The sequence below is a fragment of the Giraffa tippelskirchi genome, chromosome 1 (genome assembly GCF_054371585.1).
Source record: "Giraffa tippelskirchi isolate mGirTip1 chromosome 1, T2T-mGirTip1v1.2.pri, whole genome shotgun sequence".
NCBI lineage: Eukaryota > Metazoa > Chordata > Mammalia > Artiodactyla > Giraffidae > Giraffa > Giraffa tippelskirchi.
Window position 1 is genome coordinate 204,313,364 of NC_137275.1, and position 24,317 is coordinate 204,337,680.

The 24,317-nt window shown below is 43.2% G+C and overlaps 3 protein-coding genes and 2 long non-coding RNA genes across 43 annotated transcripts in view; 2 read left to right on the top strand and 3 right to left on the bottom strand.

Annotated features, from left to right (window-relative positions):
* Positions 1-5,452, bottom strand: part of SECISBP2 (SECIS binding protein 2) — a 39,638-nt gene extending 34,186 nt beyond the window's left edge. For all 39 annotated transcript variants that reach the window (XR_014077459.1, XR_014077496.1, XR_014077504.1 and 36 more), the window contains exons 1-2: positions 5,313-5,452; positions 4,207-4,355 (exon numbers count right to left, since the gene is read on the bottom strand). Coding sequence is in view for 15 of the 39 variants with exons in the window: in XM_081572210.1 (XP_081428336.1) it covers positions 4,207-4,355; positions 5,313-5,348 (185 nt within the window). In the remaining 24 variants the exon portion in view is untranslated. The remainder of the gene's footprint in view (positions 1-4,206; positions 4,356-5,312) is intronic.
* Positions 142-5,452, top strand: LOC145539061 (uncharacterized). Its single transcript, XR_014077549.1, has 2 exons — positions 142-1,261; positions 1,814-5,452. It is a non-coding gene; the product is annotated as an uncharacterized LOC145539061 (long non-coding RNA).
* A 1,592-nt stretch (positions 5,453-7,044) lies between these two features.
* Positions 7,045-11,749, bottom strand: CKS2 (CDC28 protein kinase regulatory subunit 2). Its single transcript, XM_081572412.1, has 3 exons — positions 11,589-11,749; positions 8,795-8,922; positions 7,045-7,387 (listed from the first exon to the last, which is right to left on the bottom strand). The coding sequence occupies exons 1-3, from the start codon at positions 11,645-11,647 to the stop codon at positions 7,335-7,337; spliced, it is 240 nt and encodes a 79-aa protein (XP_081428538.1). The 5' UTR covers positions 11,648-11,749; the 3' UTR covers positions 7,045-7,334.
* A 243-nt stretch (positions 11,750-11,992) lies between these two features.
* The window catches only part of SHC3 (SHC adaptor protein 3), a 327,593-nt gene continuing 315,268 nt past the window's right edge, over positions 11,993-24,317 (top strand). The window contains exon 1 of the mRNA XM_081572376.1: positions 11,993-12,247. The gene's annotated coding sequence lies outside the window, so the exon portion shown is untranslated. The remainder of the gene's footprint in view (positions 12,248-24,317) is intronic.
* On the bottom strand, positions 12,606-23,247 carry LOC145539065 (uncharacterized). Its single transcript, XR_014077552.1, has 3 exons — positions 22,691-23,247; positions 17,293-19,704; positions 12,606-12,743 (listed from the first exon to the last, which is right to left on the bottom strand). It is a non-coding gene; the product is annotated as an uncharacterized LOC145539065 (long non-coding RNA).

Genomic DNA, 24,317 nt, shown 5'->3' on the forward strand with positions numbered 1-24,317 from the left:
ACTCAGGGGGCTGGGAACACTATGCACAACGTGGTCCAGGAACTACATGTCCTGCTAATAAGATGGAACTGTCTGTGAACACTGCCACTGCCTCAACTTGCTCAAGTCACAAAGCTAGAGCGAACTATAATTTAACACTGATTTTTTTTTTTTTTTTTAGCAAATTTAGTATAAGGCCAGAGGTTTCAACCATCTTGCAATGAAGGTTCATACAATGATAAATGCTAAGCAACTGACTTCATACAAATCACAGTATTCTCATTCCCACAAATAAGCACCAGCAGGTGTTTCCATGCCTTTCCAGGGCTTTGAATTATCTTGTAGCAAATCAGTGAAATCTCGAAGTGTAGGGTCCACGGAAAGGCAAGAAGAGTCAAAGTTAAGGATAAGACACCCCATATGATCTTCCAGTTGTTTGAATGTCAGGAGATACAAGCATAGGCACCAACTACTAGAATTTGTATTTCTACTCTGCTACAAGTAAGAGTCTGCAACGAAGGAAAGGAGTCACTATAAACAGGCTAGACCTGTAACACACTGACAGTTGCCAAGTATCCCATGACCTCCTTCCTGTCAATCTCATTAACCTCTACTACATGGTATGTAGTTCTATCACACCACCTGAAAAGCTCCACTAGCCTGGACTTGACAAGCTCTGCCCTCTCCTTGCTCTCACCCATCTTCCAAAGGTTCCTCCGTGGCACGGTCCCCACTACACTCTCCCCATCTCACCTGTCAAGACTCACTCTAAGCCAGTACCTCTCCCTCATTCTGCTCAGGACTTCACTTCAACATACTCGAATTCCAGCACTTTCACCACCTCTAGGCTTCTATCTCCAACTCACAGGTCATTTCCACCCATCTAGCACGTATAGATCCAAAACATAACACGGAATCCCCAAACCAGCCCCACTGCCAACTCATGCTCTCACAAATGATCCCAAATCTTTTCACGTATTCAACTGGAAACTACAAGGATCTTTCCCACCAAAACCCATATGAACCCTTTTCTCCTGCAGAAGGTCTTCCTGTATTTTCTTCTCTATTTCCAGTGCCTAACTCAATCAGAACCCTGCAGGCCCCCAGGAGTGTTCCTGATCATTGCTCACAGTAAACTTACTGTGTGTGGAAAACTTCCTGGGTACCAAGCCTTCTGTTGAGAACTTCAGGAGTCTTTGTCTCTCTTGAGCCCCTTCATGGCCCAGTGAGGTTGATGTCATTAAACCCCATTTAGTAGAGAAGGAAATGACAACCCACTCCAGTATTCCTGCCTGGAGAATCCCATGGAGAGAGGAGCCTGGCAGGCTACAGTCCATGGGGTCGCAAGAGTCAGACATGACTTAGTGACTAAACCACCACCACCACCAACCCAATCAAATCCTTCAAGCCCCTCTCCTTTAAAGCTGAGCCAGAAACCAGGTGTGATTATCATGATCCCACCCAAAACACTCCCAAAGTTCTCTATTTCCTACCCAACAAACTGAAGTTTTCAGCTGTACCATGTAGGCCAGTTGACTAGTGGTCCCCCTTCAACAATAGGACCTTACTTCTCTACTGTCTCCCAAACCTATCTTGCATCCGGTCCCCTCTGACCTGTCAAGAATCCACTCACTCCTCCACCCACCCACCTGACATGAGCCACACTCTGGAGAACTACTAATTCACATAGTGTGTGTGCGTGCTTAGTTGCTCAGTTGTGTCCGACTCTTGAGACTCCATGGAGCCCGCCACGCTCTTCTGTCCATGGGATTTTCCAGGCAAGAATACTGGAGTGGGTTGCCATTCCCTTCTCCAGGGCATCTTCTCAACCCAGGGATTGAACCCAGGTCTCCTGAACTGCAGGCAGATCCTTTACCACTGAGCCACCAGGGAAGCCCCAATTCTCACAAATGAGAGTTTTAACCTAAAAGCAACCATTGGCACTGTATTTTCACAGTATAATACAAGATACCAACAGCAAGAGTAGCTGGACTCAGGTCAGAAGAACTGAATGCCAAGTCTGGTCCTGGTGCTACCTCCTTTAGAATTCTGGACAAGCATTTGTAGCCTCAGTTTCTCTTATGTAGAAATAACACTACATCTCCCTGCCAAACTCATGGATTTGGGCAAGCATGAAATGAATGTATTCAATAATTTCCAAACAAAACACATACTTCCTCACACCTGTGTTAGATTTGTCACAAAGCATGTACTATGACAATCAACAAAATCATTTTCTGGGAAGCATGACTGGCAATAGAGAACTTACTTTGCTTACATAACCTTTATTCGTTCATTATACTAGTAAATACTCAGTACTTCCCAAACATGGCCAATCTACATACTAGGATACTTCCATTGATATCTGTCCTGCCTATAACATAAACTTGAAGGAGACTGGGAGTACATTTTCTTCCATCTCCACCATAGCTCGTGAGACAGGCCTTCCCCCACTTAGGAACTAGTGCTTTTCCATATAGCAGCCTTTAGCTAATGAACTCCAAATGAACAGATGAAGTCCTTTGGCATGCACTGCTAGAAGTACTAGAGGTGGACATTCAGCAAAAGGTCACTCACTTGCTTTAAGGACACAGAGAACTAGGTTGCTATAGGGGAAGAAGTAGAAAAGAGGACATGTTTGTTATAGAAAATTTCAGTCCTTTTTTCAAGGCAGCAAGAGATCTCCATTTAAACAAAATCTGATTATAGCAAAACAATTCTTAACTTATATTAGAATTAACTAGATAATCACTTCTTCACTGTGTAAAGTCTCACCACTTCATCCCCACTTTAAAGGCTCTCATTCTTTCTAAGCTTGCTCTTTAGTTTCATGACTCCATTGTCCTTAATTGTTTTCTTATCAGGCAGGAATACTGTCAGTCAATCTTTTCAGTGGTTATAAATATTAAAAAAAAAAAAATCAAAGATATAAGGGAACAAGGGGTTAAAAAAGCTTAATTTTAAAATTCAGCATCGAGTGTCCTTAAGCCTTTGATTAGTCTCAACCTGTGTTACACCTAGAATGCTGCTTTAGCTGTACGACTGTTTTCCACCTTTATTTTAGGTCACTAGAATTTCACCTGGCAGATGGCTTAAGAGTTTTTATCACAGAGTGAGATATAGCTTGTATTTTATCATGTGAGCCCACTCAAGGCAGGAAATGACTTAACTGAGACCCATGTCAACCTTCCTGTTACAAAGGAAGAAATTACAATGGAAAACTTGGCATTCCTACCAAAGACCTTCAAGTACATTCTGTCAGCACTTTAAGTCAAAAAATATAACTTTTCTTATTTCCTAAATATACCAGACAATCCAATGATTTTCTTATTCATTCCAACTTTTATTTTTATGAACACAGCTCTAGAATTTATATGAAGTATAAACTATTTTCAACCACACCATGCACGTATCGGGGGGAAGGTAACAAGTCTGACCCAAAACAACAAAACATAAAGATAAGGATTTTCACATAAGCATAAAGGTAATTCATGCCTTAAAAAATAAATCTACAAGTAATCCACACAATCAGGTGAAAGACTTAACACTTATTTTCTAACTTCGGTTAATAAATGGAAACCATTTTGTAACCACCTAGAGAATAAATCCTGGGAGGAAAAACAACATTTAAAGGACAAAATAGGCCTTCTTTCAGTTCAACTCTAGAAGAATTTATAACCAAAAATTTGTAGGATCCACCTCCATAGGACAATCATAAAGCAAAACAGTTAAAAGCAAACCTCAGCAATTTCCAAACACTTAGCTGCACAAAGAGGCAGCCCTGGTTGCTAGCCCCACTCCATCACTGAGCAGTGTTTTTCAATGTTACACCCAAATACTGAGGAGTATGTTTATTTATTTATTTGGGCTTTTCTTTGCCCCATTTGCTCTCACCCACTTGTTCCTGCCATTTCATCACCCGTTACATACATGATACACTTTTAAATTGTAGGCACAATTCACTTGCATTCCCCACTATAAATGCAATGCAGTCTCCATACTTTCTCTGCCCCAAATAACCAAATGAATATGGAGAAAAAAAAGGAGACCTGAATCTTCAGCTTTTGGTGTGCTACACAGTTAAGCTGTGCTACATTTCCTTCTCGGGTGAGGAGCATCCTCTCCAGTTGCTCTGAAAACGTTAACGTGACAGCTGCAGTATATTTCAAGTCTAATTACCATTAAAGTCAAGCAACGTTAAGGCAAGACGTTCTCAAGAATACATACTCAGGCACTGCCAGTTCCTGGACACATGGATAGTACTGGGTGGCTGCACAGCTGGGGAAAACCCGAGCTTCTGAAGACTCTGACCATCCCACACTGAGCCCAGCAAATTTGGGGACAAATGGTTTGACATCTGCTGACAACTTGATGCCCTGAGGAGAAAAAGCGGGTTATGGCTACAAACTTCCTAAGATCAACCAAGTGGGGGAAAAAAACAACAGAACGAGTCCCTCCCATCTCAAAGCCCCAGAAATGCTAATCCCAGTGCTGCTGTTCAAATGTATCTGCCCAGCAAAGACAAGAATTAGTTAACAATTTCTCCCCAAACGCTTTTTCACTAGAAAAGTCAGTCTATCAAATATTAAAAATGAAAAATAAGGAACAACCATTTAAAGTGGGAATAAAAGTCAACCCAGACTGTAGAGTTAGAACTACTAGTGACGTTTCTTTAAGGTAGAATACAGTAGTTTACCTTTCGGCTGAGTTAAAGGATAACAAACTATCAAATTTAACTGTAGCACTCAAATCGCACATGCTCCTCAGCCTTTATTGGTTCTATTAAATTTCTCAAAGAACTTAGAACAGCTGCTTTTCACTCAGCGGACCAATAAAAGCTGTTTTGTTAAAAAGCAAAAGTAAGCTTTGCCAGAAAATCTTTGTATCGCCACGAGTCTTTGAAATATTAATATAAAGTATTTGTTGGGCTTGTCTTTCCGTCTTTAGATCTGTATTGAGAAATTTACTTTCACTAGCAACTTATAATCATGTTTTTCATTCGTGTGAAAGCCGGTTTTTGCGATTGTCAGGGCTCCTGCTATAGGCTACTCTTAGCTAGTCAAGCAGAGACTTCCGCTTCAGAAAACGTATTCGCAAGCTTTAAACAAGTGGTTCCTGCCCACGAGTGCGGCAAGCAGACACGGTCGCGCAGCTCCTCCGCAGCCTCGGTAGTAGTGGCAGTTTCCCGTCGACGGAGTCCTTCCTCATTTCCTTTAACCGCGCGCCGTGTAGACCCGCCCTGTCCCCAACCAGCCTCCGGCCCAGGCTAATACAGTTCCCACCCCATCCGCGCAAGGCCAGCACTCTAGGAGGCCCAGGGCCGCCATCCTCACCTCGGCCGCGGGCTCCCGCCGCCCCTCCGATGCCATGGCGGGCGGCTGGGAAGAGGTCCGGCCGGGGAGGCCAGTAGCCGCCCCGTCGGCTGGCGGGACCGAAGGGCGACGGTCCTCCTCTCCGCCTTTCCACCTTCGGAAAAGACGCTAGGAAGCGCGTCACAAAAACGCGCCCCGACCCGCCTTGCTTCCGGCCGGAAATGGGCGGGGTGGCGGCTCCGCGCCTGCGCGAGGTACGCGGCGGGGTGAGTACTTTGAAAAGCTGCTTCCTCGCGCGTGTAGTTTGTAGTTAACATGAGGCTGTCTCCGCCAAGATAGCGGACAAACCGCGGGATGTGGTTAGCCAGGCCCATACGAGGGGTCGGTGCAGGGGGTGGTGGGCACCTGAAGCGGGTGAAGCGTCTGTGGGGAGTTGGGGGCCTTAAGGAAACCGCACACCTTGTGGACCTACAAAGGGAGAAAGTCAAGATTTGGCATCTTGAATTTCCAGGAACCTAGAACAGTTTGGAAGTAACCACGAAAAAGAATTAGAACTGCTCAGTTCAACAAAGGACTGTTGACCACTAGGAAATGTGCTGGGAGAGGAAGAGATGGAAAAGCAGGGTGGAAGTAAGCAATCCTAGGGCAGGTGGCGTTAGGTAGGATGGGAAATGGAGGGCGGTGCTTGGGAGACGTAGTGAGGGAGGGGCAGCGCAGATCCTAGAACTCTTCCTTACTTGGTGAAAAGTGGAAGCTGTTTGACCGGTAGAGGTTAATTAGGTTGAACATCCTAAACTGGAAGCTAATTGTAGGTTTTCTCTGTTGAGTGACTACCAGGTATTTCAAGCGGTAAATGCAGGCAACTCCAGTTCATCTGGTGTTCTGTGCGCTTCCCACAGGTCAATTAAACACACTTCCAAACCTCCAGAGTGAAATGAGGTTTGGGATCTGACAGTAAGCAGTGCTGGAGATTGAGCATTTTGCAGTATGCTGGTCTGTGCTAATTACAATCAAGTTTACTTAACCATTCTGACGTCTTTCTGTTGGCCTAACCCTGAGCCTCTAGCCAGTGGACCCATGAGGATGGGAGTAAGTTCTAGGCTCTTCCCCATCACCACACGGCCCTCAATATTTATCGTGCTTATTATGTGAAAGCACTACCCTTTACAAAGAGGGGCATACAGAGGACCACCATACTGGGGGTCTTCTTCTTATTGGTAGCTTAGCTAAAAAGTTTCTTCAGCATTAGCAATGATGATAAAAAGCCTGTGTTTGCATTAACTAAAATATTTCCTTAGCAGTTAAAGCAATTTGACACAAAATGCACACCACGTTAGAAGTTTGTAAAATGCTGTGATAGTTTATACAAAATTGTATCCCCATTTGGCACATGAAGAGAAATGGGGTTAAGTGGTTTCTCCCAAGGCAGTACTTACATAAGTAAGTGAAGTAACCCCGAGTATTAAGTTGGGTTTCTTTTTGTTCAGTTGGAAATTCTAGACAATTCTCTAGGAACTAAACAACAGAGCTATAAAATCTACCTTGGCTCTATTAAACTTATCCCCGGTTCTTAGTATCTTCATAAGTGAATGTAAATGGTGACCTGAATCACACCAAGCTGATAGGTTTAAACCCACTTAACTTTTTATTTCTTTTAAGTGATTTATTTCCTTAGGACTGTAAAACTGAAATCATCCAACATCCTCAACAGTCACAAGTTAACCTTAAGAAAACAAACCTCATTAACTTCAAATTGTAATAAATGCAACATACCAACTTTATTTAACAAAAGTAACAGATAAAGTCAAACAGGCACTTATATTAAAAGAGAAACTGACTAGAAGAAATTTTTATCTTAAAACACCTTACAATAACCTACTTGCAGTTGCATTTAACTGAGCTCTGTTGCTGTGAAGAATACAGCTCATGCACAGGTATGGATGAACAATTTGTACATTTTTCAAGTATTCACTGAATACTACCTTATATACAAATATACATTAAATTTGAGAAAAGATTTAATTAATGATCCCCAGATAAGCTTCATTTTTGTTGATCTTTTGGAAGAGGCCGTCTAAAGAGAAGGATGTGTGGTTCTGTGGAAACAAAATATTTTATATTATTTTAATATGGTTAGTTTTCATTCCTTCAACAAACAATTAAGAGAATTCTCAATTGAACCAAAATAAAGTAAATCCACAGTCAACTGATATTACTTATCAAGGTATCTGAAATTTTGCTTTTAAGTCACTATCAACAATAAAGAAATCAACATAACAATGAGAATATCCCCCCAATTAATTTTACACACTCTGGAGAAAAGGAAAGTAAAGAAGTTGTTTAAGGAGAAGGGTTTCTGTCTTTAGAATCTTAATTCCAATGAAAAGAAAAGGTTATCTGTTGTGGGAAAAAGACAGTTAACACCTCATTCAAAAAACCTAGGTCCCAGGGGCCCTCCTGGTAGATTCTGTTTCAGTAGGTGGAGGTGGGAACCTACAGGTAAGGTCCTCAGTTGCTTTGTATTATCTGGAGAAAGACCTTTTTAATATAATTAAATGCTCCAATCCCAAGATAGTTACAAGTTGGAGTTTTTGCTGCGATGCTTTTCTTTAAAAGTATAAATCAAGATAGCTTTAGCTTTACCTAACTCATATCATTAAGTTATGGCTCAGTTGGTAAAGATCTGCCTTCAATGCAGGAGATATGGGTTTGATTCCTGTCCTGGGTCAGGAAGATTCCATGGAGAAGGAAATAACAACCCAGTCCAGTATTCTTGCCTGGGAAATCCCATGAACAGAGGAGAGTAGCCTGGCGCAATGAATCAGACACGACTGAGTGACTAAACCACCACACCTAATTCACTTTATGCCTTCAAATTTTGTCCAAAGCAATATAAACCCTTTAAGTTAGATTTATTGATAACCCCAAAACACCAGAGAGTTTCTTAGTCTAGTTTACTAATAGTTTACCAACAATCTAGAAAACTGTTAAGTACTAATAGCATAGCATTCAAGTATAATACAGGCAGTGCATCTGAGTTCACTAGCTACATTATCTCATTTAATTAATGTGGTAGGTACTGTCTAAAGGAAAAGTACAAATCGCTTCATATTACATCAGTTTCTATACACAGAACTTCTAGACACGCAATCTTAAATTAAGTTCTTAGTTTTCAAAGACACCAGAATTCTAAATATATTTACAGCAAAATACTTCAAGATACTACTAGCAAGGACACACATTTTAAAATAAAACAGCATAACCTGCTTTTTTTTTTACTTCATAGGTTATTTTTGCAGATAGAAGAATGCATTATTTTCACTATAGTAAAACTAATGTTTACTATAAAATTAGAACCCTCTCTAGGAAGGGAAAATCATTCAAAAATAGCCAAGCTTATCACTTACTTAGGGATATCATTGAAACATCAGTATTACTAACAGATATTCAACAACCACTACTATTTTCAGTCAATTAATGCTTCTCTAAATAGCAAAACTTACCTGGTTCATGAATCATGTAATGAACCCAGCCTAGACTCTGCTGGACACCAAGTCTCCTCCACTCCTCTTCAGACATCAGATGGGTTTTGGGTACTTGTTTGGAAAGTTCTCTGGGTAACATGACATGTCTATTAAAAAAAAATACAGCCAAATATTAGTACTCTATGTGGATATGCCTTTTCTACAATTATAGTCACTTTACACATGCATCTTTAGGACACTTAAAAAGCAACCCTGTTACGTTATCACTGGCATCAATCTTAAGAACTACTTAAGTAGTTCTACCACCTTTAATTCTAATTTTTGATGGCCCGTGTTCAAATTAGAGATTAGAATATGTAGTCCGAAAGTAGAAAGCATTTTATTTATGATTAACATTTTTCCCTAATAGAGACTGTTTGCTCAATCTTCTTCAGGAATAGAACCTCAAAAACTAAGTGGGACACACGGTTATCCAAAACACCCCAGCCTCCCCTCCAGCTACCTCTGGTCACATGACTAAATCGACCAATAGGATAAAAGCAGAAAATACACAACTTATGGAAAGTATCCTGAAAAGAAAAGAGTATGCCAATTTTCATTTTTCTCCTTCCTGTTGGTTATGAAGCAGACCGATGTGATCAGGGAGCAAGAGAAGTACATTAAGACCACAGAAGTGATTATATAAATTGAGAATGGTCCCTGATTGTAAGAGCTGCAAATAACCTGTTACCTGATTTCTATCTTCTACCTAATTGTTGATTAGTCTCAAGAGAGATGTACAGTGCTTTTGTACTTGTCTTATGGATACCCTACAAAATATAGCAATGTTTTATGTTTAAATGGACGTCACATCCCTACCCTCTCCATAAATGGAAATAGGCTAATCTTCATCAAGGTTTGATTACAAGCAAAAAAATTTATAAGTAGCTTCAATCTCAGATGGAGAGTCTACATGTATTTCCCACCCCTCCTCCATGGGTATAACTCTATATTGGGCTTCCTTGGTGGCTCAGAAGGTAAAGAATCTACCTGCAATGTGGAAGACCCAGGTTCGACCTTTGGGTCAGGAAAATCCCCTCCAGAAGGGAATGGCAACCACTCCAGTATTCTTGCTTGGAGAATCCCATGGACAGAGGAGCCTGGTGGCCTACAGTCCATGGGATCACAAAGAGTCGGACACAGACTGAACGACTAACACTTTCAAAACTCTATATATTTCTAACTACATATAAGGAGAATTATTCCCCAAAGTTAACATTTCAGTACCAAGTGCTTGTCATGGAGGGTGAAGAGGTAAAGAAGGCAATAACTGTACAAACAACAAAGAGGCTACTAAGATAACACTGCAGGATACAATTACATTTTCCTTCTCTGGAGATTACTACACTGTTTCATAAAATCAAGTGGCGTGGTCAAGAAACAACAGCTCTAATTAATACTGAATTAGATATTAATCCAGATTTTAGTAAGATTGTGGTTATATTCTGTCCATTACTGCATATCCCCAGCTGAATTCTTGGTCAGTATCACATAATTGAACATTATATCAACACATTACAGGATTAGAACTGTGTAGTATGTAAAAATACGACAATTGACTTCAAATTTTTGTGTAGTCAGAAACAGAGACTTTTCCAATGCAATTAGGTATTACTAATCTTCAAGGCTGCCCAGAGAAATCTTTTCTCCAGAGAATACAGATTTACAAGATATTAGGGGGAGGGAAAAAAGGAAGCCCACCCACTGTTACTAATATACGCTTTCTAACTCAAATAGCTTTCTTGGAAATCTAAAAGGATAGCAGACAGAAAAGAAGGTCACTGTTTGGCCCCTCCTACACCTTAGTAGTTTCCCAGGATGCAGCGTCCTAGTCACCACCCAGGAGGACTGGGCGGAGCTGGTGTTTGAAGCCACACCCTAGTTAAGTCTCCGGCAAGCGTTAAGGCTTGCGTTCGAATATCTTCCCTCCCACAACCCAATTTGCTAAATATAACACATTTAGCACCTACGCTCTAGTCCCATCACATAATGATGCAGAAGCCAAAAAAATGCCTCAAAGCAAAAAATTATTTGGCTGATATAAACTAACAGAAAAAAAGGCCCCAAATCCGTTCGAGTTCTCAATTTAGTCTCAAAAGGAAGCCCCTATAATTTTAACCCAAGAGGGTTACCACGCACCAGCAACCGCTCAAAGTCGCCACACCCACTACACATTCAAATCCCAAGCAACCTCGTTTTGGGGGGAATTCCCCCACAAACTAACTTGTAGTGCCATCAACTTCAAACGAGAAGTGTTTCTCTGGCGACGTCACCTGACCAAAATCACCCTTCCGACCCCCCCCCGCCCGCTGTGATGGGGAGGGTGGCGTTTGCCCGAATTCCAGGTAGGCCGAAGTTTTTAGGAACAGCTGCGCTTTTATACAGGCGTCGGACTCTACGCGTCTGACTTCGGCCAAGCCGGGCCCGTTTAGGCCCTCGGTCCCTTCCCTTTAAGGCGGCAACTCTGCACCAGAAGCGGCCTCTTCTGCGCTCCAGCTTCGTCACCCTCACAGACAGGAACAAAGAGCGGAAGCCGGCCGGGCCGGCCCGCCAGACGAGAAGAGGCGCGCGCTCCCACCCGGGCGGCCCGAACCCAATACAGCAGCGACTCCCGGCTGGCTCCCCGGCTGGCCCCTGACCTGACCCCCGGACCCCGACCCCAACCCGAAGCACTTCGACCCCGACTCTGGGTCCCAGGTTCTCTCCCCTGGCCGGAGTTCCAGCTCAGGCCCGCCAGAGGCCACGGCAGAGGTAGGTTCTCCGGCCTGCTCACCGGTATTCGTAGTGTTCATCGAAGTACTTGTCCGAGTAGTATATCTGCTTATGGGCCATCCTGCAGGTGGGCGGTGGGCAGCGGCTGGCTAGAGCGACGCGGCGCGAAGACAAGACGCAGGTGAGAGTGCGTCCGCCTCAGGTGAAGGCAACGACTCGACTGAGACCAACCGACCGAAAGCCGAACGAGCCAGGTTTGAATCCGACAGCCCGCCGCTGATTGGGTAACGGTGTCGGCCAATCACCTTCCGCGCACCCTGCGAGAAGGCTGCAACCGGCTCCCAGCCTATCGTCACCGCCTTTCTGTGGCGTTCGCACAAGATCAGCCTATCAGAGGCCTGTTGCGAGGTCGTCCCAGGAAAGAAGTGATGATTGGCGTGGCGTGGGGGCGGGGAGCTCCCTAACGAGAAGGGTGTGGCCAGGGAAGGGCGGAGCTGGGACGTTAAGGGCCGTAGAGCGCGTGCGCAGGAGTTTAGAAGGTTCCAGGTCCGCTGAGCCGTTTGGACAGCAAACCTCCGGGAGGGGTACAGTATCGCGAGGTTTGGCGAGGTCCGGGAGTGAGAGGGGGTTGCCGGTAGAGCTGTCGTCAGTGTTCCTGCGCGCCCTCCGCCGCCTTGGCATTCTCCGCCGCCGGTGCTATGTGTCTGAAGTACGTGGGAGGTGAGGAAGGCCGGCAGCCCTAGTCTGAGGGAAATCCTGGCTAGGGAAGCGTGAGGGGAGGAGTCTTACCCGGGGCGCGCCCAGCTGTTTTGTGGAGTAGGGAGCCGGAAAGCCGAAGTTGTGCCGGGACGTGAGGAAGACGTCAAAAAGACGTCAGAATACCCCACCGCGGCAAGGCCGCGTGGAGCCTCCCGGAACCTCGCCACGGAGTGCTGTGGGGATGGCGGTGCGAGGCCGTTGCCCAGAGACCTCTGTTAGGGAAAAATTGTCTTCCCACGCCGTTCGCACATTCTAACAACTCTATAGATAGGTGTGCGTGCGTGCGTATGGGAAAATAAAAATTACTAAAATAATATTTGGTAGAGGACGACGGTATTAAAAGTGATTTGTAAAAATTCCTTTGGCTTGTTATCCTCGTTCAGTTCAGTTGCTCAGTCGTGTCCGACTCTGCGACCCCATGAACCGCAGCACGCCAGGCCTCCCTGTCCATCACAAACTCCGGAGTTTACCCAAACTCATGTCCATTGAGTCGGTGATGCCATCCAACCATCTCATCCTCTGTCGTCCCCTTCTCCTCCTGCCCTCAATCTTTCCCAACATCAGGGTCTTTTCAAATGAGTCAGCTCTTCGCATCAGGTGGCCAAAGTATTGAGGAGTTTCAGCTTCAACATCAGTCCTTCCAGTGAACACCCAGGACCGATCTCCCTTAGGATGGACTGGTTGGATCTCCTTGCAGTCCAAGGGACTCTCAAGAGTCTTATCCAACACCATAGTTCAAAAGCATCAATTCTTCGGCGCTCAGCTTGCTTTATAGTCCAACTCTCACATCCCTACATGACTGCTGGAAAAACCATAGCCTTGACTAGACGGACCTTTGTTGACAAAGTAATGTCTCTGCTTTTTAATATGCTCTCTAGGTTGGTCATAACTTTGCTTCCGAGGAGTAAGCGTCTTTTCATTTCATGGCTGCAGTCACCATCTGCATTGATTTTGGAGCCCCCCAAAATAAAGTCTGTCACTGTTTCCATTGTTTCCCCATCTATTTTCCATGAAGTGATGGGACCAGGTGCCATGATCTTAGTTTTCTGAATGTTGGGTTTTAATGTTCCTGTTAGTCTTCCTTTAATTGTGGACCAATGAGAAACGAACAGAATTAGATGGGAAACAAAAGTTGAACTTTAGGAAGGTTTTACAGTTGTTAAATTAATCAAAGATTTGTCTTTTGTTCCTGATCACAAATTCCTGAGTATTGGGGGTGGGTGGGTTGGAGGGTCTCCTCTTACCGGCACCACCAAGCAGGTCTCTGACACCAGCTGGGTGTTCTGCAGTTTAACACAGTTCTGACATGGTCTACCTGGAGATAGCATCAGATCTCACAGGTTAAGTCTTTGTACAAGATTGCTCCTGCCAGCCCCACCCCTCACACAGACAGACACACATACACACTTCAAACACCATTTGCAAGCCCAGGTTTGTTACCCGTGCTTTTGACTGACAAAATACAAATAGGAGGTTTCTATGACCATCTCCAACTCAGAATGCCAATTGCAAGTCCAGGTTGTCTCCTGCACCTCTGACCAAACAGCTATGGATCAGAGGTTGCCACAACCTTCTCCTCAGATTCAATTGACTTGCTAGAATAACTCACAGAACTCAGAAACGTTTTACTATTAATAGATTTGTGAAGATGTGCCTGTGTGCTCAGTCATGTCCAACTCTTCACGACTCCATGGTCTGTAGTCAGCCAGGCTCCTCTGTCCGTGAGATTTCCCAGGCAAGAATACTGGAGTGGGTTGCATTTCCTTTCCAGGGGATCTTCCCTACCCGGGGATCAAACCCAGGTCTGCGTTGTAGGCTGATTCTTTACCACGGAGTCATCTGGGAAGCCCTACTTAGTACATATATACATATCTCACATACTAGATTACTGGTTAATTATAAAAGGATTCAACTCAAGCGGGCTTCCCAGGTGGCGCTAGTTGTAAAGAACCCACCTGCCAATGCAGGAGACATAAAGAGACGTGGGTTTGATCCCTGGCTCGGGAAGATCCCCTGGAGGAGGGCAGGGAAACCTACTCCAGTATTCTTGCCTGGAGAATCCTATGGACAGAGGAGACTGGTGGGCTACAGTCTGTAGGGTCACACAGAGTAGGACATGACTGAAGTGACTTAGCAAGCTTGCACTCACGGCACAGGAACATCCAAATGGAAGAGATGCACAGAGCAAGGCATGGGGGAAGGGACAGAGCTTCCATGCCCTCTCTGAACTCTCACCAAACCTCCACACATTCACCAACCAGAAGCTCTCCACACCCCATCTTTTTGCGTTCTTATGGAGACTTCATTACACAGGGATGATTGACTAAATCATTGGCCACTGGCAATTGATTCAACCTCCATCTCTCCTCTTCCCAGAGATCAGGAAGTGGGACTGAAATTTCCAACCCTCTAGTTAGATATTTGGTTACACTGGTCACCAACGCCCATCTTTAGTTGTATTCCGAAAGTCACCTCGTTAACATAAGACATCTTTATTGCTCACTGCTTCTTGTAATTTACTAGGGTTTTAGGATTTCTGTGCCAGGAGCAGGGTCAAAGACCAAATAAGTATTGCTTTCAAAAATCACAGTATCACAATGGCATTGTTCAGTTGCTTAGTCGTGTCTGACTCTTTGCGACCCCATGGACTGCAGCTCGCCAGGCCTCCCTGTCCCTCACCATCTCCTGGAGTTTGCCCAAGTTCATGTTCATAGTATCGGTGATGCTGTCCAGCCATCTCATCCTCTGACACCTCTTCTCCTGCTTTCAATCTTTCCCAGCATCAGAGACTTTTCCAATGAGTTGTCTGTTCACGTCCGATGACCAAAATACTGGAACTTCAGCTTCAGCATCAGTCCTTCCAGTGAGTATTCAGAGTTGATCTCCCTTAAGATTGACTGGTTTGATCTCCTTGCCATCCAAGGGACTTTTGGTAGTTTTCTCCAGCACCACAGTTTGAAGGCATCAATGCTTTGGTGTTCTGCCTTCTTTATGGTCCAGCTCTCACAACCGTATGAACTATGGACAGATGTTCATGACATTGTACTGGAGACAGGGAGCAAGACTATCCCCAAGAAAAAGAAATGCAAAAAAGCAAAATACTTGTCTGAGGAGGCCTTACAAATAGCTATGAAAAGAAGAGAAGTAAAAAGCAAAGGAGAAGGAAATGGCAACCCACTCCAGTGTTCTTGCCTGGAGAATCCCAGGGACGGGGGAGCCTGGTGGGCTGCCGTCTATGGGGTCACACAGAGTCGGACACAACTGAAGCAACTTAGCAGCAGCAGCAGCAAAAAGCAAAGGAGAAAAGGAAAGATATTCCCACCTGAATGCAGAGTTTCAAAGAATAGCAAGGAGAGATAAGAAAGCCTTCCTTAGTGATCAGTGCAAAGAAATAGAGGAAAACAAAAGATTGGGAAAGACTAGAGATCTCTTCAAGAAAATTAGAGATAACAAGGGAACATTTCATGCAAAGATGGGCTCAATAAAGGACAGAAATAGTACGGAACTAACAGAAGCAGAAGATATTAAGAAGCGGCGGCAAGAATACACAGAAATACTATACAAAAAAGATCTTCACGACCCAGATAATCACGATGGTGTGATCACTCACCTAGAGCCAGACATCCTGGAATGTGAAGTCAAGTGGACCTTAGGAAGCATCACTATGAACAAAGCTAGTGGAGGTGTTGGAATTCCAGTTGAGCTATTTCAAATCCTAAAAGATGATGCTGTTAAAGTACTGCACTCATTATGCCAGCAAATTTGGAAAACTCAGCAGTGGCTACAGTACTGGTAAAAGTCAGTTTTCATTCCGATCCTGAAGAAAGGCAATGACAAAGAATGTTCAAGCTAATGCACAATTGCACTCATCTCACACAGTAGCAAAGTAATGGTCAAAATTCTCCAAGCCAGGCTTCAACAGTACGTGAACTGTGAACTTCCAGATGTTCAAGGTGGATTTAGATAAGGCAGAGGAACCAGAGATCAAATTGCCAACATCAGCTGTATCATTGAAAAAGCAAGAGAGTTCCAGAAAAACATCTACTTTTGCTTTATTGACTATGCCAAAGCCTTTGTGTGGATCACATAAACTGTGGAAAACTCTTCAAGAGATGGGAATATCAGACCACTTGATCTGCCTCTTGAGAAATCTGTATGCAGGTCAGGAAGCAACAGTTAGAATTGGACATGTAACAACAGACTGGTTCCAAATAGGAAAAGGAGTAAGTCAAAGCTTTATATTGTCACCCTGCTTATTTAACTTACATACAGAGTACATCATGAGAAATGCTGGATGAAGCACAAGCTGGAATCAAGATTGCTGGGAGAAATGTCAATAACCTCAGATATGTAGATGACACCACCCTTATGGCAGAAAGTGAAGATGAACTAAAGAGCCTCTTGATGAAAGTGAAAGAGGAGAGTGAAAAAGTTGGCTTAAAGCTCGACATTCAGAAAACAAAGATCATTGTATCTGGTCCCATCACTTCATGGCAAATAGATGGAGAAACAGTGGAAACAGTGTCAGACTTTATTTTTTTGGGCTCCAAAATCACTGCAGATGGTGACTACAGCCATGAAATTAAAAGATGCTTACTCCTTGGAAGAAAAGTTATGACCAACCTAGATAGCATGTAAGAAAACAGAGACATCACTTTGCCAACAAAAGTCCGTCTAGTCAAGGCTATGGTTTTTCCAGTAGTCGTGTGTGGATGTGAGAGTTGGACTATAAAGAAAGCTGAGTGCCGAAGAATTGATGCTTTTGAACTGTGGTGTTGGATAAGACTCTTGAGAGTCCCTTGGACTGCAAGGAGATCCAACCAGTCCATCTTAAAGGAAATCAATCCTGAATATTCATTGGAAGGACTGATGCTGAAGCTGAAACTCCAATACTTTGGCCACCTGATACAAAGAGCTATCTCATTTGAAAAGACCCTGATGCTGGCAAAGATTGAAAGTAGAAGGAGAAGGTGACGACAGAGGGTAAGATGGTTGGATGGCATCACCAACTCGATGGACATGAGTTTGAGTAAACTCCAGGAGTTGGTGATGGACAAGGAAGCCTGGCATGCTGCAGTCCATGGGGTCGCAAAAAGAGTCGGACATGACTGAGCGACTGAACTGAATTCAACTGAACTTACTAGCCTGGGAAATGAGTGCAATTGTCCAACGGTTAGCACATTCTTTGGTTCTATTCTTCTTGGGAATTGGGGTGAGGATTGACCGTTTCCATTCCTGTGGCCACTGCTGGGTCTTCCAGATTTGCTGACATAATGAATGCAAAACCTTGATGGCATCCTCCTGTAGGGATTTGAATAGTTCTGCTGGAATTTCATTGCATCCACTAGCTTTATTAACAGCAGTGCTTTTTAAGGGCCACTTGACTTTGCACTCCAGAATGTCTGGCTCTGGCTGGCTAACTACACCATCATAGTAATCCGGTTCATTAAGATCTTTTTTATACAGTTCTTCCATGTATTCTTTCCATCTCTTCTTGATCTCTTCAGTATCTACTAGGTCTCTACCACTTTTATCCTTTATTGTGCCCATCTTTGGGTGGAATGCTCCCTTGACGTATACAATTTTCCTGAAGAGATCTCTAGTCTTTCCCCTTTTGTTGTTTTCTTCTATTATTAAGCACTGTTCATTGAAGAAGACCTTCTTGTCTCTTCCAGCTATTTTTTGGAACTCTGTTAAATTGGATGTACCTTTCCTTCTTTCCCTTGCTTTTCGCTTCTCTTCATTCTTCCGCTATTTGTAAGGCCTCCTCAGATAATCACTTTGCCTTCTTGCTTTTCATTTTTTGGGGGATGGTTTTGTCGTCCGCCTCCCTTACAATGTTATAGACCTCTGTCCATAGTTCTTCAGGCACACTCTTAACTAGATTTAGTCCCTTGAATCTATTCGTTACCTTTACTTTGAATTCATATGGGAGTTGATTTAAGTCATACCTGGCTGCCCTTTTGTTTTTCCCAGTTTTCTTTAGTTTAAATCTGAATTTTGCTATGAGAAGCTGATGATCTGAGCCCCAGTCAGCTCTAAGCCTTGTTTTTGCTAACTGTATACAGCTTCTCCATCTTTGGCTACAAAGAATGTGATCAATTTGATTTTGGTATTGACCATTTGGCGATGTCCATGTGTAAAGTTGTCTCTTGTGTTATTGAAAAAAGGTATTTGCTATGACTAGTGCATTCTCTTGACAGAATTTAGTTAACCTTTGCCCTACTTCATTTTGTTTTCCAAGGCCAAACTTACCTGTCACTCCAGGTATATCTTGACTTCGTACTTCTGCATTCCAATCCCTGATGATGAATAGGACATCTTTTTTAGGTGTTAGTTCTAGGAGGTCGTCTAGGTCTTCAAAGAACTGATCAACTTCGGCTTCTTCAGCATCGGTGGTAGGGGCATAGACTTGGATTACTGTAATGTTGAATGGCTTCCCTTGGAAATGAACTGAGATCATTCTGTCATTTTTGAGGCCTCACCCAAGTACTGTATTTCAGACTCTTTTGTTAATTATGAGGATTATTTTGTTTCTTCTATGGGATTCTTGCCCACAGTAATTGATATAATGGTCATCTGAATTAATTTCACCCATTCCCATCCATTTTAGTTCACTGATTTCTAGGATGTCGATGCTTATTCTTACCATCTCTTGCTTGACCACATCCAATTTCCCTTGATTCATGAACCTAACATTCCAGCTTCCTATACAATACTGCTCTTTGCAGTATTGGATTTTACTTTCTTCACCAGACACATCCACACTGAGCATTGTATTCACTTTGGCCCAATTCCTTCATTTATTCTGGGGCTACTAGTAATTCTCCTCCACTCTTCCCCAGTAGCATACTGGACCCCTTCAGACTTGGGGCACTCATCTTTTGGTGCATATTTTTTGGCCTTTTATATAGTTCATGAGGTTCTCATGGCAAGTAGTAGGGTTTTAGGAGATCTGTGCCAGGTACAGGGTCAAAGACCAAATAAGTATTGCTTTCATAAATCACACTTTCACAATATGGAGTATCAAAAAGCCCAGTGGGATTGGTAAATAATGCTGGCCTGAAAAAAACCCATCTTAAGTACTATCATAGTGTGTTGAAGTGATGATTGGTTTCAGTGAAACATTATCACATTAAATTTAAGTCAATTTAATTTCTGTTTAAATTGAAGTTAGTTTAGTTTGCATTTAGCATTTTGTTTTCTTTGTATAAAAGTTCTAAACTTTATTCTATTTTGTGTACTTAACATTATAATAAAAATGTTTTTTTTTTCCCCTAGTATAATGGATGTAAAGTTAACACTGGTAGTCAGAGGGATTTATTTACTTTCTAAGGGGATCTGTACACTTCTTACATTTGAAAATCTCTACTAGAATGTAGGGCTATCTCATTCTGGTCAGCCATGAGGCACAGCTCCTGGACACCCTTTACCTCATGGTCTTGATGCCAAAAACTTGACCACAAGTCTAAGTGCACTGATGCCAAATCAAATCTTGGAGACAGAGTTTTGGGTGAAGTGAAAAAGAATACCTTTATTGCTTTACCAGGCAAAGGGGGACACAAACTTGTGCCCTGAAAAACTGTGTGTACCAACCCAGGAGGATTTAATGAGAAATTTGATAGCAGTCATTCAGGGAAGGAGGTGCCGATAAGCATTAGGCTGTGTGCAGAGCCTGCACTCCTTTAACCTGGCCTCAGGTGGTCTTCTCTGTAATGCTAACATCTTTTATTGTTGAGCTCTTAGTTCTATGCTGGGCTTCGGGCTAAATCACTTCAGTCACATCTGACTCTTTGCGACCCTATGAATTGTAGCCCTCCAGGCTCCTCTGTCCACAGAATTCTCTGTCTTCAGAATGGCTACTGAAGTGGGTAGCCATTCCCTTCTCCAGAGGATCTTCCCAACTCAGGGATCAAACCAGGTCTCCTGCATTGCAGGTGGATTCTTTACTATCTGAGCCACCAGGGAAGCCCCTTTAGTTCTGTAAAGAACTCAAATATATTGTTATATGTTTCCCTTAAGAGGAGAGTGAAAAAGTTGGCTTAAAACTCAACATTCAGAAAACTAAGATCATGGCATCCAGTCCCATCACTTCATGGCAAATAGATGGGGCAACAATGGAAACGTGACAGACTTTATTTTTGGGGGCTCCAAAATCACTGCAGATGGTACCACAGCCATGAAATTAAAAGACACTTGCTCCTTGGAAGAAAAGCTATGACCAACCTAGATTGCACATTAAAAAGCAGAGACACTACTTTGCCAACAACGGTTCATCTAGTCAAAGCTATGGTTTTTCCAGTGGTCATGTATGGATGTAAGAGTTGGGCTATAAAGAAAGCTGAGGCCAAAGAATTGATGCTTTTGAGCTGTGGTGTTGGAGAAGACTCTTGAGAGTCCCTTGGACTGCAAGGAGGTCAAACCAGTCAATCGTAAAGGAAATCAGTCCTGAATATTCATTGGAAGGACTGATGCTGACGCTGAAAGTCCAATACTTTGTCACCTGATGCGAAGAACTGACTCAGTGTAAAAGACTCTGATGCTCGGAAAGATTGAAGGCGGGAGGAGAAGGGGATGACAGACGATGAGATGGTTGGATGGCATCACTGACGCGATAGACATGAGTTTGAGTAAACTCCAGGAGTTGGTGACAGACAGGAAAGCCTGGCGTGCTGCAGTCCACGGGGACACAAAGAATCGGACAAAACCAAGTGATTGAACTGAACTGAGGTAGAACCAGGACCGTGCCCCAGGGCTGCACTATTGTTTCTTGGCTGCCCAACCGTTGTCTCTGCATCCCTTCCCTTCCCTTCCCTGATTAGCAACTGTTCTAATCTGCCCTTTGGGACTCAGGGAAGGTCGTGGAGGCTGGAGTCTATTCCCTACAAACAAGAAATGAGGAAACAGAAAGGCTTCTATCCCCAGGAGCTGCACGGGGTGCACGGGGTCTACGTGGGCAGAGCCTCCTGGAACTTGGCTGCATGCAGACTGCTACACTATGTGCACAGGTACTGAATGTATCCTGTGTTAACTCATGCAAATCTTCCCTCAAGACAGAAAAAATTTCACATCTGAAGGCTGAGAAGTGCCCTCAGTTAAACAGATTTTTCTGCTAGTTTCCAGCTGAAATATTGCACTATATGGTCGCATAGGTTTTGATTTGGAGGTGGGGAGGAAGGAGGAGTAAATTTATCTTACCTGGAGTGGAGGGGGAACTGCCCCAGGTAAACTTCAGGGAGAAAATGATGTCTGCTGTTTCCAGAGTGAGGAGTGGGGATTTGCTAAATGGAAGAAAATTCTGGACCGATGTTCCCCTCAGAAAATACAAAAAGACCCAATAATCCTGGGATCATGAGCAACAGACATCAGTCATGGTACTGTAAAGACCTTTAAAAAGAGGAGGAGGAGGACGACTGGGGTGACTGTTCATTTATCTGAGCATTACAAGGTTCTGGACAGCGCTGAGAGCTACAGTTGTGCCTCTGGGAATCCACGATCTGGATGCAGTGATGTCCCCATTTCTGAGTCTGTTAAGTATTTCAGGAAGTCATTCTTGTATACCGAGTCATATGCAAAAAGTTTTTCTTTATCTGTTCTGACAGTTTGGTAAAATGTGTGACAATTTCCCACACAAGTTTCTTAACTAATTTCAAGTAGGGAAATTCTACTTATGAAGATGAGAAACTGGACAACACCTTAACCAAGTGATCAAAGGCACATCACCCATACAGAGCAGACGGAAATCACGTGTCTTCAGTCACGCCACCACTTAAGCCAAAAATACACAGCCTAAATCTCGCAGGGAGGAAACATCAAAAGGAAATGGATGAGTAGTCTTTAAAATAAATGAACAGCATTACTAAAAATTGTTAATATGGGGTTTCCCTGGCGGCACAGTGGTAAAGAATGCACCTGCCAATGCAGAAACCATGGGCTTGATCCCTGGATGGGGAAGATCCCACATGCTGTGGGGAAACTAAGACCATGTGCCACAACTGCTGAGCCCTGTACAGTTCATGCTCCACAACAAGAGAAGCCACTGCAATGAAGCCCACACACTGCAACTGTAGAGTAACTCCTGCTTGCTGCAACTAGAGACAAGACCATACACCAGTGAAGACCCAGCACAGCCAAAAATAAAAAAAATTTTTTTTAAAAGTGTTGATATGAAAGACAACGTTTGAGGAACAGTTCCAGGTTAAAGAAGCCAAACGGATATGACAACTAAATGCAGTATGTGATCCTGAATCAAGAAAAAGAAAAAAGACTGCAAGACGTTTTTGAGACTTTTGAAGGATGGTAGATCATATAAAGTGTTGATGTTAAAGTTTCTGAATTTGATAAGTATACTATGGTTAGAATATTTTTTACTATGGTAAAGAATCTGCCTGTAATATGGGAGACCTGGGTTTGATCCCTGGGTTGGGAAGATCCCCTGGAGGAAGGAATGGCTACCCACTCCAGTATTCTGGCCTGGAGAATTCCATGGACTGTATAGTCCATGGGATTGCAAAGAGTAGGACATGACTGAGCGGCTTTCACTCCACTTCACTTCACTATGGTTAGGTAAATAGTGTCCTCACTCTTAAGAAATACATGCTTCAGTTAAAAATAAAGGAGCACGTCTTCAACCTACTCTCAAATGGTTCAAAAGTAGGCATGTACTGGGACTTCCCTGGTGGTCCAGTGACTGAGACGCCATGCTCCCAATGCAGGGGACCCAGGTTCAACCCCTGTTGAGGAAACTTGGTGCTGCAAGACAGAACTGAAGATCCCACATGCTGCAACTAAGACCTGGTGCAGCCAAAGAAATAAAGAAAAACATTTTAAATATGTATGTACTGTTATACTGTATCTACATATTTTACATTCTATGTATATTTTGTATATAAAACAATGTAAGTGTACACATATGAATACAGTAATTTCCTTAGTATGAAGACATTTAATGTGTCTGTGAATGTATAAAGAAAGAGAAAGAAAATGATAAAACAAATATGATCGAATGTGAAAAATTGTGATTTGGGGTAATTAAAAAAAATGTGAATTGGGGGTATAGGGAATAGGGGAGTTTATATTATTCTTGCAGTTTTCCTGTAAATTTGAAGTTATTTCAAGATAAAAAACTTTTAAAAATCAGAATGAATTATACATTTAAGCATGGTTTTATAAAAAATAGAAGTCACTGTATGTGAACCTAGAAGTTCCTAAGTTAAAACTAGCATAGGGACTTCCCCAGTGGTCCATTGGCTAAGATTCCATGCTCCCAATGCAGAGGGCCTGGGTTTGCTTCTTGGTCGGGGAACTAGATCCCACATGCTGCAAGTATGAGTGTGTCTGCTATAACTAAAGATCCCATATGCTGCAACTAAGACCTGGAACAGCTAAATAAATAAATATTAAAAAAAAAAACCTATCATTGATTTTGAAGATTTAATATGGAAGCACTTGGCTTCCCTTGACAGGCTCTGGGTCTGCAGACCCTGACTTCTGTCACCAATGGGATGACAATAAATGACAATAAATCTAAGAAGAAATGAGGAAGCCACAGGACAGAATGATCCGAATGCCCCCCCCCCGTATGTAGGAGAACCCCTCTGTGGCTCCTTAGTGACCCCCTGACACACTATCATCTTGCGCTCTGACCCTGCTAGGGCATCCCCAAGGGAGCTGCCAGAGTGTCTGACCCAGACCAGGCTAAGGGAGCAGCACTGACTGAGAACTTGTCAACTCCATGTCCCAAGATGTTTGGATCTACAGCCCACACCCACTCATGGGACACCCCATCATGGGGAGTGCACCCTTCCCCATAATCATTGTGGTTCTGATCACTAGCTTAGGGCTGACTGAAGTTTATTACCCATAGTCTCAGAATTATTACTTGAGTTTTTTGAGGAATGTGTTGGTCCTGATTTCCTTCCTGTTTGGCAGTTTCCCACTCCTCTCTCTAAGCCAAGTGGAATCAGTGTAGTCTTTTCTTTCTGTATCCATAGATAGATCTTTCTATTAATTCTCTCCCACTAGTCCCATC

Excerpts from the sequence above, each read along its gene's own strand:
- CKS2 (XM_081572412.1), bottom strand. The coding sequence starts at position 11,647 with ATGGCCCATAAGCAGATATACTACTCGGACAAGTACTTCGATGAACAC. Across the intron at positions 8,923-11,588 it reads GATGAACACTACGAATACCG|ACATGTCATGTTACCCAGAG; the intron begins GTGAGCAGGCCG and ends TTTTTTTAATAG. Across the intron at positions 7,388-8,794 it reads TTACATGATTCATGAACCAG|AACCACACATCCTTCTCTTT; the intron begins GTAAGTTTTGCT and ends TTGTTTCCACAG.